We start from the raw sequence: 11,767 nt of genomic DNA on the forward strand, positions 1-11,767 counted from the left end.
AAAAACATAATCAATTAGAAAAAAAAACAAAATAGAACGTAAAATTACGTTTGAACCCTCACTGTACAATATGTAATGTTTCTCTCTTTTTTTCTACAATTCTGTATTTAATGATGATTATTTAAATGTTTTCACAATAAAAGAAAAATACATAGTAATTTATTACCATTGTCACTCTCATTTTGTTAAAAAACAAAAACATTCCAATTCAGAAAATTCATTAAGCAGCATATTTATTACATTTCACCTTGCACTTCACATTAAATGTGCATCAGTGTAACTACAGCAAATTCAAATTAATATCTGCAGATGTTTCTTCCTTGCTTATCTGCCAAATAAATCTGACTATCACAGTGAGGAGAAACATAGCAGAAATGCCAGCGTAGCAAGCAAGAATAACTTGTAGCGCATAGACAGACTCTGGGTCCGAGATTTGACGCAAACGTCCCAAGTGCAGATACACCCCCAATCTGATCTCTGCAGCCAGCTCTCCTTGGAGCCAGCAGAAATAGGAGCCTTTGTCTTCCAGCCGCACGGGTCTGAAGTGTAGGTGGTGACCGGTGTCAATGAAGACACGTGACGTCTTATTCAGTCCCTCCATATACTGAGAACGGTAAAGCGGTGCTGAACCTTTATCCCAGGCCACAGCGTACTGCGGTTTGGCACCAGGACAGGTCAAGACCAGATCAGAGTCTGTGGGGTGGTTGTGAAAGTGGATGGTGACACCTGAAGAAGATCGATCGTCAAACTCAAGGAACTGCAGCAGAGCTTGTCTCTCTGGAGATGTCGAAGGTTTTGGAGGACAGGGGGTGTGACAGTTCCTCACCTCAAGCTTGGCTCCGTAGTTACTACCAGAAAGGCCAAACTGTTGGGGAACGGCTGAGGAACCACAGGGAGCCTCTGTGTCCGATTCACGCTGATAACGTACATGGAGGTAAATGCTTTTGATGTAACAAAGTCCTCCACGCATCTGCTCCCCACGGACGTCACAGCGGTCACATTTAGACCACGGCCCGTACCTGGTGAACACCTGAAACTTTTCCGTTTTTATGCTGATGGGCTCTGCTTCTTGTACTTGAGTCCTCTGTTTGACGTTCCAGGGAAATAAAACTTGACGGACCTCCTGGACATCAACATCGTAGCCGTAGAAGAATTCACCAGAGGCCGTGCCACAGATATAGTGCCCCGAGTCAGCTTTCTGCACCCTGAAGATGAGAAGACTAAACAAACGGATGGAAAAGCGACTACGCAGATCGGACCCTCTGCCAACTTTGGATGATTCCACCACCGTAGTGCCCTCAAAGTCTGTGAGGACTTTGGTGTTCATGGAGCCAACTTGTTTTTGATAGTACCATACCACTGAATGAGTCTCCTCTGGTTTACAGTGACAAGGAAGTTCAATGGTCATATCAGCTAGGAAGGCAGCAGAGTCAAAGACAAGAAATGCAGGACAGGCCCTGCTGGCAAAGATGTCCTCCTTATCTTCGGGAGCCTCATAGGCTAAAAGTAACAATGGGCAAATGGCCCAAAAACAAATGGCCAGCACTTCTCTTAGCATATTTCTGCCAGCACAAAAAAACGAAAAAAAAAAAATAAATAAAAATACAGTAAAAACTGTTTAAGGTACAATGGAAAAAAAAACAATGGAATTTCAATACAACCTATTTCTGGACGCCATATTTTCCCATTAACGCTTTCAGTTTTGCTGTAAGACTGGCCTCACAAGCCACTGAAGTGTCAGAAGAATCACCTGCTGCAATTTGTAGCTTGTGGAAAAGCTCCTCACAGGCTTTTTGTTCTGCCTGATTAAGAAGAGACAGGTTAAGGCCAAAACGGCCAGTTCTGGAAAGGCCGTCTAGCACTCCGATCACTATTTCCTCATCCCCTGACTTAAGACACTGTGACAGAATCAAAAGCAACTCGCCGAGAAGACCAAGGCCAACCTCAGTTCTGAAGATTTCCTGCAGAGCCTTGCCTCCCAGACCCACGAGGAGACTGTACTTTTCCAATGAGCTTCCTGCAAACCTGCGCCAGTCACGGATGAATTCTGATGCACTTCTTGGCTGGTTCTCAGATAACTTCGGCTGAAAGTAAATTCAGAATTTAGTTAGTTATACACTTCATTCTCAGGTGAGATGATGTATTGTGAGACCTAGCACTGGGACAACATATAGGTGATTTGTATCATAAAATGTCTCACCTGGACCTCCTCAGATAAAGCACTTTCATGCTTTGTGCCAAAAGCAATGGGATTCCATGGCTGCTTTCGAGGTGCACCAGAGATGTCCTTTCTGTCAAGGGGCTTTAAGTGAGATGCAAGTACTATGTCCCTGAAATCATAACATATAAAATGGAGACGCCGGTGTTATTTTAGTATCACTGAGATACAAAAATAGTTTTTATTAATATTTTGAATGTTTATATTTTGTTTCATTATAATTTTATTTCACGAGTTCACACTTACATATAATTAAATAAAGGTTATGCGTATTTGGCGTGCTGTCCAGGGAGAGAGCTCCGAGCTTTGCGTTGTTACGTGAACGAATCGTTCGTTAAAATCATTGAATCAATGATTCATTCATAAATACAGCCACTTGCTTCGTTACTGAATGAACGAATGACTTTAACGAATAACCTCATTTTGTGTCCCCCCCCCCCCACTTCTCAAACCAGTTACACCCTTGGGCAGGAGAGCTAGGTTTTACAGCTATTAAATGTAAATTATTCAGTACAATAAATCAAAAACGTACCTGAATTCTTCATAGCTGGCGACATTTTGGTTTAAAGCACGAAATTTGGCATTGTTTTCCCTCTGATATTTCCTGTCCGCTTCCAGCGCCGCTTGTAGCTCTTTTTCAAGAGAACTGAAATTTATCATATCAGATTTCTCCATACCTGCTCTTACTGTTACGTGAAAAGACACCCAATTTACTTTTACGAGAACTGATAATGTTATTTACCTCAAAAGACAGAAATTCAGCAACTGAATACGAGTACAGCTAAGGTTAACTTGCTAGCTCAAGCCTCCATAACAAACTGGTCTCCATAACAACCACGCATCGTATTCACGCTTTGGAGCTAGCAGGAAAATTAGATTTTAAGATCAGCGAAGCTTATTAAAACATATGTATATACACTACCGCTCAAAAGTTTGGGATCAGTAAGACTCAAGGCTGCATTTATTTGTTCAAAAATACAGAAAAAAAACAGTAATCTTACAAAATGTTATTACAATATAAAATAATGGTTTCTATTTGAATATACTTTAAAATATAATTTATTTCTGTGATGCAAAGCTGAATTTCCATCAGCAATTACTCCAGTCTTCAGTGTCACATGATCCTTAAGAAATCATTCTAATATGCTGATTTATTATTATTATTATCAATGTTGCCAACAGTTGTGCTTTCAAATATATTTTTTTGTAAACTGCAATACTTTTTCAGGATTCTTTGATGAATAAAAAGTTAAAAAGAAGAGCATTTATTCAAAATATAAATATTTTCTAACAATATAAATCTTTGCGATCACTTCCTGTCAATGTAACACATCCTTGCTGAATAAAAGTTTTAATTTCTTTAAAAAAAAAGAAAGAATAAAAATTTACTGACCCCAAACTTTTGAACTGTAGTGTACATTGTTAGAAAATATTTCTAATTTAAATAAATGCTCTTCTTTTTAACTTTTTATTCATCAAAGAATCCTGAAAAAAGTATCACAGGTTCCATAAACATATTAAGCAGCACAAGTTTCCAGCACTGATAATAAATCAGCGTATTAGAATGATTTCTGAAGGATCATGTGACACTTTATACTGGAGTAACGGCTGATGGAAATTCAGCTTTGCATCACAGAAATAAATTATATTTTAAAGTATATTAAAATAGAAACCATTATTTTATACTGTAATAACATTTTGCAAGATTACTGTTTTTTCTGTATTTTTGATCATATAAATGCAGCCTTGAAGAGCACAAGAAGACTTCTTTAAAAAACATTACAAGTCTGACTGATCTCAAACTTTTGAGCGGTATATTTTGCAGGATACATTGTATAACATTACCAAAACACACACAAAAAAGTAGAAAAGTATAATTGACCTACTTTAAAAAGACTGAATTCTCATCATATAGACGTGCAGCTCGGATTGTATTTAGTAACATCTCAAAAACAATTGAACAATGCATTTTGTATTTTCTGGATTTATTTGTGCATAATCATCTAGTGTATGAGGTTTAAAAATGTATTAATTTTTTACCTTTCAATTTCTTAAATGTACACACAAGGTTTTAAACAAACCAGGGAGTCTATTAAAATTAAATATTAATTTCATGGTAACTATTTAAGACTAAATATTAAATTAATTGTAAAGAACTAACTTTTTTTTGTTTGTTAAAGACTAACATTTCATTTGTGTTCTTTAAGTTAATGCATTACTGAATAAATTTAGTTTTCATATACTCATGTCAAATGTCAATACTCAAGACAATATTTATCACGCAAACGTAATTACCACGTGTACTGAAGTAAAAAAAAACAAAAAAACATGCTCAGTCTGTAAGAGCCTTTTTTTTTGCATTAAATATCTATAAACAGGTTATAATCAATATTATAAAATGTTAACAAATTCAAAATATTGCCGTTTTAACTTTACAGTGTCAAGACCAAATTCCCTGGAATCAACAGACAGTGAGACGTATAAACTTTGAGGATTTTATTGAAAACGACAAGCCACATTTGCGCTCAGGCGATGCTACCAGCATTGGAAGCAATCCTGGGCCACAGGTCTGCGCATTCCTTGGCTACGGGTCCTGTGATAGCTGAGCCTACAAGACAAAAACAATTTAGCACTGCACCGGAGCAAAATCCAAAACATCAAGTTAAAATGACAGGTCTCAAGTAGAAAATGTTCCATCACGGATTGAGATTTAACAGCACATGGTGACTGCCATCTCACCCAACAGCAATGGGATTTACTATTCCTTCACTGACGACTCACCCAGCCACAGAGCAGACAAAGCAAGTGCTTTAAGAAGGGTACAAAACAAGATCTTATATTCATAACTCACCTTTCATTTCTCCTTTGTTATTCACTATGACCCCTGCATTGTCTTCAAAGTATAGAAACACGCCATCTTTTCGCCGATACGACTTCCGCTGTCGTATCACCACCGCAGGATGCACTAGATTAAAAGGGTAAAGTTGTTTAAGCATACATACTCGACCTTTAATTCAAATCAGCAACACTCAAACATCTCTATGCCAAAGCCTGTTATTTGCATTCAAACTCAAGAAAAAAGCTTAGGCTCCAGAAATGTGATAATTCAGGTTCAGCAGCAAACACTCACCCTTTTTCCTGAGCTCTGGCTTGCCTTTCTTCACTGTGGCCATGACCATGTCACCCACACCAGCGGCGGGGAGCCTGTTCAGACGACCCTTGATGCCTTTGACGGATATGATGTACAGATTCTTGGCACCTAAGCGAGAGAAAAGCCACAGATCAGTGGAGGTCAATAACTGGAGCAAACACCAACTCATTAGTATATTCTAGAATATTTTTTATGCTAACCCTCAGCTGGGTCATTACAAACAAGCTAACATTTGTTCCATCACGGATTGAGATTTAACAGCACAAGGCGACTGCCATCTCACCCAACAGCAATGGGATTTACTATTCCTTCACTGACGACTCACCCAGCCACAGAGCAGACAAAGCAAGTGCTTTAAGAAGGATAACAAGCACAAATACTGGCAGATCTCATACCTGTGTTGTCAGCGCAGTTGATGACCGCTCCCACTGGGAGACCCAGTGAAATACGGAACTTGGCTCCCGATGACCCACCACGTCCTGAACAAGAGGATGAACGCATTAAGAGTTTACAACAGTAGGATAAACACAACCAAAAGATGCCAGTCACATTTGCTTTTTGCTTAGCTAGCCAGTAAGTGATTTCATTCATTTATAATTGATTGCCAAAATGTAGTGACTTTAAATACCAACTACAAATACAATCACACTGACAGTCGTCTACATACTCAAGCAAACAACCGTTTTGCCAGTAACACTGCAAAACTTCAAGTCAGTTACTTTAAAACTATTTTAATCTCATCATGAAGTAAAGATTTGGTGCAATATTCTTTACCGTGTTAAGAGGCATCAGTCACCATTCACTGCCATCAAAAAGACCCAACGAAAGTGAATGGTGGCCAAGGTTGTCATTCTGCTTAAAAGCCAGTGTTTTCCATAAAAAAAAATAGTGTTTAAGGTTTATAACAACGTGTTCATTTTAGGGCGAACCGTTCCTTTAGGTCTGCAAATGTCTAACGTTAACTGCTATCGATACGGTTGTGAGTTACAGTAGTGAACTGACATTTGCTACCTCGAAACAGTTATTGCATTATTTAGGAGGACAATAATACTACAGAACCTATTAACCCAACAGTCTGTTTGTCCGGTCTATAATCGCTGAAAATCTCAAATATGTGCATTACGCTATCGCCTCAACAGCCGGGTGTGTAACTTAGCGTTAACGTTACCTGCTCCGCTGCGTGTTGTTGTCAGTCCACTGCTCACGCGTCTAGTTTTTTAAGTCACATTGCTTATTTTACACCACAGCTAACGTGAAACCGTGTTTCAAAACTTGCTTTAGCACAGCAAAGTCTGTCTGAAGCATTTAAACATCATACTACTGGCGCCACGAGACTTGAGTTTGCGCACTTAGCAAACATGGCTGCTCTCGCTAGCGGCAAATGCTCTATAAAGTAGTTTTATCCAAGATGTACTTGACAACCAGCGTCAATATATCGAAAATATAAGTTGTCTATGATCAATTAAACCCGTTTATTCCTTTATGGGGCTTCAGTGTGTCTCATTTTAAGGATGATTGTGGATTTTCATATGCATTTCTTACCTCTCTTAGACATTGTCGCCGAAATGGAAAGAGGGAGAGAGCGAAAGGAATGCTGGGATATAATCGTGCGCGTGCCACAGCTCTCACAGCATCCGGCGCGCACTTCAAAGCCAACATCCCTACATCGCCACCTAGTGAGCCGTATGTATGCTTTGCTAATGCAGTTTCGTTGTGACTTTTAGCCATAATAATAGAATTATAGTTCCAAACGTATGATCCAAATAAAGCAAATACATTGCAGATATACAGTGACGTGTACGTCTGACACACTGGCAACGATCATCAGGTTTGGAAACTTGTGGAGTTCATGAGGCTCCCATCAGAGCGACAGACCAAATACTAAAAGACATACATGCATAATATAATCTGTGAATAAAAAGTTTACTAAATTGGAAAAAAATAAATAATGTTCAACCCCCACTATATTTTAAATATACATTAAATATGTTTGATTGAAATGAACGATTTAGAATCTTCACTCACAGACAGTTGCAGATGACATTACATTGTCACAATTTAAATACAATTGTTTCCATGTTTGTAATTCATAAAGACAGTGTTGCCATTATATTTACGTGCATTTTGTAAATCAGCTGTGTTCAAGTGTTCACTGAAATTGTTCAAATCAGCAAAACATAAAATATGCAATGATTCAGATTTTTAAATAACAAGACAAGGAGAAAATACTCAAACCTGAGATGATTTTAATACGTAAATGATATGTTTCCATTTGACCAGCCCTTTGAAAATATGTTTCTTATTGCATGCTCCACTTCCTATCTAAACAAGAATGTTAATCGTCTTTATGGAGAACATTATTTTACTGGTTATATCTAATACATTATGATATTTTGTAAATGTATCTGTTGGAATGAACATTGAAGTTAATTAACGTGTCATATTGGACATGGAATAAATCATTTAAACATCAAACAATATTCAAGACTTCAAAAGTGTGTAATGTTCCCATTAACACAACATGCTACAAAAATGAGATGGAAAAATGGGAAATCATTTTTTTAATACAATGCTCCATATTTCAATATAATGCTGCATAACTGCTTCTTAGTAAGAAGTAGACAACATGATATACAGTAATATACAGTAACATATTTACACATACACATACCATTCAAAAGTTTGGAGTCGGTAAGATTTTTAAAATGTTTTAAGTACGTCTCACCAAGGCTGCATTTATTTGATCACAAATATAGTGACACTGTGAAATATTATTGCAATTTAAAATAACTGCTTTTTATTTGAACATATTTTAAATGTAATTTATTCCTGTAATGGCCAAGCTGAATTTTCAGCATCATTACTCCAGTCTTCAGTGTGACTTCAGAAATCATTCTAATGTGCTGATTTGGTGCGCAAGAAACCGTGATACATTTTCAGGATTCCTAGATGAATAAAAAGTTCAAAAGGACAGCATTTATTTGAAATGGAATTTTTTTTTGTAACATTGTCAATGTCACTTTTGATCAATTTAATGTGACCTTGCTGCATAAACGTATTTATTTTAAAACTTACTGACCCCTAATTTGTGAACAACAAGTGTGCCATGTATAATAATGTAACATTTTATTAGTGCATGTTGCTTGTCAGTGGGTTGCCGATCTGGGTCAGGATGGGAGGGGGTGGTGAGGTTGGCTAAAGAGGTCAGCATTGGCAGTTACCCCAGCGCAGGTTGTGTTTACCCTGGGCACAGACACCTGCATGGTGCTCTGCATCCCCTCCTGCCTGTCAGGAGAGCTGGTGCCAGGCACACTTCGCTTCACGGGATGGCATCCAACCTGGGCGAGAACACTCTCTCTTTCTCTTTCTCTTTCTCTTTCTCCATCTCCTGATCCTCCATCTGTTTGGATGTGTTGTCGGAGTCAGTGGCTTCATTGTCTGCTCGTTGGCGCTCCTCACAGGTAGCGTGAGGGTGCATCTGCCACATTCCGTCCCGGTAAGTGCAGAAACACACCGTCCGCTCATCAATCTCAACACGTTCTCCTGCCGAGATCACGCGATTTCCAGCAAAGCAGTTTGGCCCTATGAAAAAGAGACATGAAGAGCATTTGGTTAGAATTAGAGCTTCTCTTATAGGAAAAGTTCACCCAAAAATGAAAATTCTGTCATCATTTACTCACCCTAAGGTCATCCCAAACCTGTATGACTTTTATATGTTCAGTGGAACCCAAAATAAGACAAGTCAGTGGAGTCCAAAACAAATATCTTCTTTTGTGTTCTCCAGAATAAATAAAGTCATGCAGGTTTGGAACAACATGAGGGTGACTAAATTATGACAGCATTTTCGTTTTTGGGTGAACTATCCCCTTAACCACTATTGTCTATTGAATGATTGATCTCAAATAGAAATTGCCAGGTATATACACACACAAATGCCTTACTTATTTCGTATATACAGCATCTTTTGTTTTGAAATCTGTACATATTACTTGCCAGATTCTATATGAACATTACATACACAAACTATCAAACGCAATCTGTCCACCTCATGCCTTCTGTTGTCAGGGATGGCCCAATGCCCCATAGTGCCTGCACCATCCCAGCATGCCGTGGACTAGTTCCTATTTATAGACGGCATGGTAGTAAGCAATCCATTGAACAATTCCATTGCATCATTATTTTTCCATGACATCACCATGAACTATGCAGTAATCAAGAAGAAATCAATCAAAAACAAGAGGTGAGGGCTCCACACATCATCAATGAAACTTCATTATTGATCCTCAAAACAGAACACAAACAGGTCTTGACAGATGCATGTGATGCAGATGCAGGTGTTTGTTAAAACATTGCATTATAGTGTTAATGACGTTGGACGGAACAGACATGCACGTGAGGTGTTGCATGTGGAAAAACTCTCACCATTTTTGCACACAGGACAGCAATGGTTGGGTTCGTATACAGGATTCACACAATGTAAGGCAGGGCAGCCGGATATGGTACAGTAAACTTCTCTGTTGACTTCACACCGGCAGCGCTCACAGGGTGACAGCTGTTTAAAACAGGAACAAAGATTCACTCAGGATTATACAATCTAAATTCACTGAGGACATATTGATTGATAGGCCAGGGAAATCCCATATATTGTCAGATTGTCAGAGACAGGTGATTGCAACCAATCTTAGATCAACAGCTATGAATGGATTAATCTAAAATAATTTCTTTATACTTAAAAAAACATTTTTTTTCAGTTGTGTACACTCAGAAAAAAAACTTTTACTAGATACAAAACGTTTACTGGGTATTTTAATGTATAAGTACTAACATATACAATTTAGGGGTAAAGAAGATGAACCTTTAGGATATTGCACCAGTGACTGCTTTGTAGCCTTTTTTTCTGAGAGTGTAGCCTGTTTTGTTCCATACTCTAGAACTTTAAGTAAAAGTGTCTGACAAATGTAAGTTTTTATCCCACAAACATTAGTTCTTTGACTAGACTTAAACAAAACACAGATATTAGATAATTATAATGTAATTTTTATGATGTCCCAATTCGAATCTTTTAATTTCCTAAAAAGTGAGCAGTGTTGTGATAAAACAAACCAAACAATGCAAAAGGTCATCATTACATATTGCAATTTCTGCATTGTTGTAATAAACCTAAGAACGTTAGTAAAAAAACGAATCAAAACGAAATATTATAATCATCATTAGAATGTCCATGCAGAGCAATATAGTGCAATGTATTTTATAAATGTATTGACTTACCCTAAATTCCTCCAGCATTCTGTAAGTTTTGCCCTCGTACACACAAACTTTACTGACCGCTTCACACACGGGGCAGCAGGACTTGTATGTGATGCGAGTGCATCTCGGGTGTATACGCGGGCACTTGGGTCTGACACACACGGGTCCATCCTCTGTGCAGGTGCAGGGACACGCTGTGGAGCTCGGATAATAAACCTCTCCGATGCTATAAACAAAACCTTGGTCGTCCATACAGAATTTGCCACGGTAGTCACCGAATTCGTATTCCAGCTCGGATTTGGAAGAATACTCGGATGCGCTTTGGAGAACGAAGCACTGGAGTGCAAACGAGATGCAAAGGACGAGAGATCGCATCCTTACTGGCAGTATGCTGTGGTCTGGATTGTCATCATGTCGCGTGGGGCAGTGCATAAACATATGCCCAGTGACATACACAAGAGAAAATGACCCTCCTCTGAATGTCACCATCAGCACTGTACGAACAAGCTTGCAACTGTATTTTTATGTTAAGTATGGCTTCAATAAGAAAACCTTTTCTTTACGTTTACTTTTTACATTAGGAATAGCACGTGCTTTGTGTTACACCTTTAGAATAATTCTAATCTTTTAAAAATATTTTATAACGTTTTTAACGTTTTCAAAACTATTCCTAAAGACTTTTCCCTTAAAATAACATGGAAGTGGTGCATATGGATGCACACCTGGTATCTCACATCATGTATCTCACGTGAACAGCTTCACAGAAACGGTGGAGTTACGTTCAAGTCTACCAGGGGATTTTTTTCTTTATTTTTGTATCATCAAATTACATACTTTTGTTCCGTTTTCGCCATCTGCTGGTCAAATGACTGAAATGCAGCACAGTTGCATGATCCTTATGATCCAATCTCCTTATTTGTACATTTCACGTAATTTTGGCATGCTTTGTCTTTTAATTAAGACGTGAAATAAACAAACTGTCCCAGACTCGGAACCACACAATTTAGTAGGCTAATCTATACCTGAAATTACATTGATTCTGAGAGCTATTGACTTCTAAAATGAATCTCTCTCTCTCTCTCTCTCTCTCTCTATATATATATGTATTAAAATGTTTTTAGAACTAACAAACATTCCTTGTTTGGATTGTA

The 11,767-nt window shown here is 38.1% G+C and overlaps 4 protein-coding genes across 4 annotated transcripts; all 4 read right to left on the reverse strand.

Annotated features, from left to right (window-relative positions):
- Positions 1 to 280: 280 nt before the first annotated feature.
- On the reverse strand, positions 281 to 1,558 carry LOC107695140 (Ig-like V-type domain-containing protein FAM187A). Its single transcript, XM_016494957.1, has one exon. The coding sequence runs from the start codon at positions 1,556 to 1,558 to the stop codon at positions 281 to 283; it is 1,278 nt and encodes a 425-aa protein (XP_016350443.1).
- Positions 1,559 to 1,629: 71 nt separating this feature from the next.
- LOC107695153 (coiled-coil domain-containing protein 103-like) lies at positions 1,630 to 4,163 on the reverse strand. Its single transcript, XM_016494966.1, has 4 exons — positions 4,105 to 4,163; positions 2,751 to 2,864; positions 2,201 to 2,330; positions 1,630 to 2,084 (listed from the first exon to the last, which is right to left on the reverse strand). Exons 1-4 carry the CDS (start codon positions 4,161 to 4,163, stop codon positions 1,662 to 1,664), a joined length of 726 nt encoding a protein of 241 aa, XP_016350452.1. The 3' UTR covers positions 1,630 to 1,661.
- A 536-nt stretch (positions 4,164 to 4,699) lies between these two features.
- rpl23 (ribosomal protein L23) lies at positions 4,700 to 7,004 on the reverse strand. Its single transcript, XM_016494854.1, has 5 exons — positions 6,912 to 7,004; positions 5,765 to 5,848; positions 5,349 to 5,477; positions 5,070 to 5,183; positions 4,700 to 4,826 (listed from the first exon to the last, which is right to left on the reverse strand). The coding sequence occupies exons 1-5, from the start codon at positions 6,922 to 6,924 to the stop codon at positions 4,744 to 4,746; spliced, it is 423 nt and encodes a 140-aa protein (XP_016350340.1). The 5' UTR covers positions 6,925 to 7,004; the 3' UTR covers positions 4,700 to 4,743.
- Positions 7,005 to 8,456: 1,452 nt separating this feature from the next.
- LOC107695187 (brorin-like) lies at positions 8,457 to 10,991 on the reverse strand. Its single transcript, XM_016495006.1, has 3 exons — positions 10,638 to 10,991; positions 9,792 to 9,921; positions 8,457 to 8,951 (listed from the first exon to the last, which is right to left on the reverse strand). Exons 1-3 carry the CDS (start codon positions 10,989 to 10,991, stop codon positions 8,689 to 8,691), a joined length of 747 nt encoding a protein of 248 aa, XP_016350492.1. The 3' UTR covers positions 8,457 to 8,688.
- Between the last annotated feature and the right edge of the window lie 776 nt (positions 10,992 to 11,767).

The sequence above is a fragment of the Sinocyclocheilus anshuiensis genome, unplaced genomic scaffold (genome assembly GCF_001515605.1).
Source record: "Sinocyclocheilus anshuiensis isolate Anshui unplaced genomic scaffold, SAMN03320099.WGS_v1.1 scaffold1166, whole genome shotgun sequence".
In the NCBI taxonomy this organism is placed as follows: Eukaryota; Metazoa; Chordata; class Actinopteri; order Cypriniformes; family Cyprinidae; genus Sinocyclocheilus; species Sinocyclocheilus anshuiensis.